Here is a 4672-nt window from a genome sequence, read left to right as displayed (position 1 = left end):
GTAGTCTGGTGCTAAATTTTGCAGCTGGGTACTATAAATCATCCAAATATGGGTTGGTAATTGAACCCTCGACAGGCCTGGCAGTTCTGTGATGTCTTAAAAATTATCCTTGCTGCTTTGTGAATAACTAAATGGCAAGCTCATGTGATTTCGAAATGCCCCATGCTGTATATGTAAACACATGCCTAGTGCATCTTCTGCAGTATTGTTTGTAAGTCATTCTGAATGTAATTGACATCCTCACCTTCCGTGGGTGAATATAAATAGTTTGATGCACGTTTTTTTATTTAAAAAGTAACCTATTTCATGGAGAAAGTGAAGCTGAAAGAATAGGCCTTGGAGCTTGATCTTACACTTTCCTTATTTGGATGTGTTTGCTTTGTTTTTTCTTAAAGGAACAAGAGCACTCAAGGTGAAGGATAATAATCGACTAGAATCAGCACTTTGAATGAAATTTTGTTTCCCTGTGGCATCTTGAACACTTTCTTCGGGTTTTGAAACAGACTTAAAACTTTGTGGCATAGCAGCTATGCAGCTTGAAATCCAAGTAGCACTCAATTTTATTATTTCATATTTGTACAATAAGCTTCCCAGACGACGTGTCAACATTTTTGGTGAAGAGCTTGAAAGACTTCTTAAGAAGAAGTATGAAGGGCACTGGTATCCAGAAAAGCCATACAAAGGATCAGGGTTTAGATGTATACATATAGGGGAGAAAGTGGACCCTGTCATAGAACAAGCATCCAAAGAGAGTGGTTTGGACATTGATGATGTTCGTGGCAACTTGCCTCAGGATCTTAGTGTTTGGATTGACCCATTTGAGGTTTCATACCAAATCGGTGAAAAGGGACCAGTGAAAGTGCTTTATGTGGATGATAATGAAAATGGATGTGAGTTGGATAAGGAAATCAAGAACAGCTTTAACCCAGAGGCCCAGGTGTTCATGCCAATTAGTGACCCAGCATCTTCAGTGTCTAGTTCTCCTTCTCCTCCCTTTGGTCACTCTGCTGCTGTGAGCCCAACTTTCATGCCCCGCTCCACTCAGCCTTTAACCTTCACCACTGCCACATTTGCTGCCACCAAGTTTGGCTCGACCAAAATGAAGAATAGCGGCCGTAGCAACAAGGTCGCCCGCACCTCTCCCACCAACCTTGGCTTGAATGTCAATGACCTGTTGAAGCAGAAAGCCCTTTCCTCCTCCATGCACTCTCTCTACGGGCTTGGCTTAGGCAGTCAGCAGCAGCAGCAACAACAGCAGAAGACTTCTGCCCTTTCTCCTAACGCAAAGGAGTTCATTTTCCCCAACATGCAGGGTCAAGGTAGTACCAGTAGCATCTTTCCTGGTGACAGCCCCCTTAACCTCAGTCCTCTCCAGTACAGTAATGCCTTTGATATGTTTGCAGCCTATGGAGGTCTAAATGAAAAGTCTTTTGTGGATGGCTTGAATTTTAGTTTAAACAACATGCAGTATTCTAACCAGCAATTCCAGCCAGTTATGGCTAACTAAAAATAAAAGGAAAGTGAAATACAAGTAAATACTATTGTACAAGTTAAAATGCACGTACCCAAGGGTGTATCTTTTTTTCCACCTCTTGAGATTTTTTTTAAGGCTTGTAGTATGAATACATTCAGGCTTGGTTAGATAAATACAACATGCATCATTTTTTCATTTGCCAACCAAGCACAAAATTATTTTATACTGACTGTACATTACAAAAATATACTCTCAAAATATGGCCTCTTACAGTATTTAAGATATAGCAAGGATGTGGCTAATTTTTTTCATGTGTGTATACATATATGTCCACAAACACATATGTGTATATATATTAAAAAATTGGCACTAATAGGTGGGTTTATTGGTCTTTTTCTAATTGTATAATTTAATTTAGTACAAAGTTTGTAAAATATCAGAGTATATATATTGTTTCTACAACATGGTATTGCATTTATATCTTTTTACTACAGTGATCTGTGACAGCTGCAGCAGCTTCATGTTGTATTTTTTTTACTGAAATTGTAAGATATCCATCTTAAAGACATCAATTCTAAAAAAAAAAAAATAAAAAGTTGTGTACAGAATATTCCTTAGTGGTGGAATTAAAATGTACGAAATATTTGCTTTTTTCAAAAGAAACACAAATTGTATTTTCTGTTAAAAGTTTAAAGATTTTTGCTATATATTATGGAAGAAAATGTAATCGTAAATATTAATTTTGTACCTACATTGTGCAATACTTGAAAAAAGGTATAAAAGTATTTTGAGTCAGTGTCTTACATGTTAAGAGGGACTGAAATAGTTTATATTAAGTTTGTATTAAAATTCTTCAAAATTAATTGACTGTTGTGGTCTGTGTTTTTACTGTTCTGCTGAAGATCAGAGCGCGGCGTTTATTGTGTTGTCAGTGCTAATGATGCAAAAAAGTCTGACTCAGTGCATCACAAAGGAGCGATGGAGAGGGTTGCTCTATTGATGCACCACAATAATGAGTTGCTTTACCTAAAATACTACTGACAAAGCACATAGCCTGATTAAGTACTTGCCTACAATTATTTGAGCAAACTTTCACTTGTTTTCTGTAACTGCAGCTCACTGAAGCCAGAAGGAAGTTTTATTTTTTTTCCCTTGAGCGTTAAGACTATAAGCTGTGCGAATGTTGAGGTTTTGTGTGACACGACGCATCTAGAAGGGACTTGGGTGATTCAATGAAATTCCCTTTTCCTGTCATCAGAATGGATTTGAACTGTGATCTGGAGAGGTCCTAGCCCAGCGCATCAGCGGTCTGCTTCTGTATTGGGGATTAATAGCTCAGAAACTAGACTGAATAAAAGTGCTGATTTACACTTTACTAAACTCATTGTAAACTTTTATTTTATATGCTCTATTAAAAAGATAAATGTAATGCAACAACAATGTGACATGCTAAGGTTTTTATTTAGTGGATTTTACCGATATTGACTTAATAGGTTCTCAAAATGTGAATGTGAGTAGGAGGAGAAAGAACTTGGAGGCTGACAAAACAACTCAGCTTTTCCAGGGCTATTTTGAAGTTAACATCCCGGACTCTTTTCCGTCTGTTCAGCAAATAGTGTTCCTACCTAATGGACATCGTCAAGGGAAAGAGAAACTTACCTTAATCTGTAAATCTAACAAGCATCAACTTATTTTTCATGGCAGTTCCAGTTGCACAAAGAGCAGGTGCATGCTGAGCAGATTGTCCTTTGGCTTGTGATGATGAATTGTAATCTGCAGGAGTAGTACAGGATTAAAATTATCTGAACTTTAGTGTTCTGAAACTGGATTTTGAGGCTGAAGATCAGTCTCTTCCTATTTGATGCGCTTGATTTTACAAAAAGTGTAAATTCCAGGCACGGTTACACCCCTGGTTTGGTGCAAGCAGTGTTTTGGTGGAAATAACTAAGTGCTGCGAGGAAGAGGGTGGTTTTCAACACCAGTGTGAGATCTTTGCTTTGGACAGAGTCAGGCTGTGAAGAAACGGACAGGGTGGAGATGCGGGGCTGACAGTGCTATCAATTTCTAATGCCATGACAACCAATTCAAAAGCAGTAATGGAGCGAATGTTTTTTTAGGCATCTCGGTCTGTATTTAACTGGCTCCTTTTTATCGAGTTTGCCATCTGGATTATCTTTCCACTAAGGGCACATCAGTGGACAGAACTATCCTCAAAAGTGCATCGTTTGGTATCTAAGTGGATGTTTTTGCTTTAAAAAAGAATTAGAAAAAAATATTGACTCTATTACTGAAAAGTGGAGAGTGTGAGCTCGGTGTATTATTTCTATGTCTGCCTAGACTTTAAGACTTACTACAGTTTTAGTATTCACAGTATCGTAGTAGTACCTACACTGCCTGGGAGGTTGAGCGACTCGGACAGTGGAGACTATTTTACGTGTTCTGTAATTCTGCTGTTCCTGTGATTTAAAGTGAAATCATTTGTCTTAAAGGTCATTGAGCTCATCCTCTTCCCGTGCTGATTTTTTCGCTTCCACTGCAGCCGGCTCCGCGTACGAAGGGCAGTGGTTTGCAGCAAGGAAGAATCTCTGGAAATCGAGGTTGTTTTTTGCACCGCCTTTTAATATAAAGATTTTAATAAGCAGGGCTTTGTCCTCTGTAGGCTGTTTATGGTGCTGTAGAGAGAGCTTCCAGTTTTCTCAAAGAATGCAAATACAAAGATTTTTAATGTTTTCTCTTACTCCTTATAGAAATTAAAGACGTGGGCTTTCTGTTCGGTCCGCTTCACCCATTCATTTCTCTTTTGCTGAAGTTTGGTGCTGAATTTGTTAGATCAAACATTTACATTGCAACGTGCTGTTCCAAACGAGTGCCAGGTTTAATCCGCGCCCAGGCAGCGTCCAGCCCTGGGCCGTGCGGTCGGGTAAGTGCCTTCGCTTTGGGAGCAGGGACCTAACGGGGGGTGAAGGGGGGAAAGGAAGCATTTGCTCAGTTGTGCAAGTTCTTTTGTATTTTCTCATGTGAACATGCAATTTACTTCCTTAAAATTGCCAGTGTAAGTTAAACCTCGGAAGATGTCTTTAATTTACAGTGAAGAAAAGGGTAAAGCCTTAAGTGTGTGTCCCCCTCAAGGCTGCTTAGTGCGTCCTGTCTCTTCACTCCCGGTCCCCTCCCGAGCACGAGTTCGAAGCACTTTCAGCT

At 39.3% G+C, this 4672-nt stretch overlaps 1 protein-coding gene across 1 annotated transcript; it reads left to right on the top strand.

Moving 5' to 3' along the window:
• The first annotated feature begins 322 nt into the window (after positions 1–322).
• TOB1 (transducer of ERBB2, 1) lies at positions 323–2337 on the top strand. The gene has a single exon (XM_009879740.1). The coding sequence runs from the start codon at positions 530–532 to the stop codon at positions 1505–1507; it is 978 nt and encodes a 325-aa protein (XP_009878042.1). The 5' UTR covers positions 323–529; the 3' UTR covers positions 1508–2337.
• Positions 2338–4672: the final 2335 nt, after the last annotated feature.

Source organism: Charadrius vociferus, unplaced genomic scaffold (assembly GCF_000708025.1).
Source record: "Charadrius vociferus isolate BGI_N301 unplaced genomic scaffold, ASM70802v2 scaffold260, whole genome shotgun sequence".
Taxonomy (NCBI): domain Eukaryota; kingdom Metazoa; phylum Chordata; class Aves; order Charadriiformes; family Charadriidae; genus Charadrius; species Charadrius vociferus.
This window is presented reverse-complemented; position numbering and strand designations above follow the sequence as displayed.

Excerpts from the sequence above, each read along its gene's own strand:
- TOB1 (XM_009879740.1), top strand. The coding sequence starts at position 530 with ATGCAGCTTGAAATCCAAGTAGCACTCAATTTTATTATTTCATATTTG.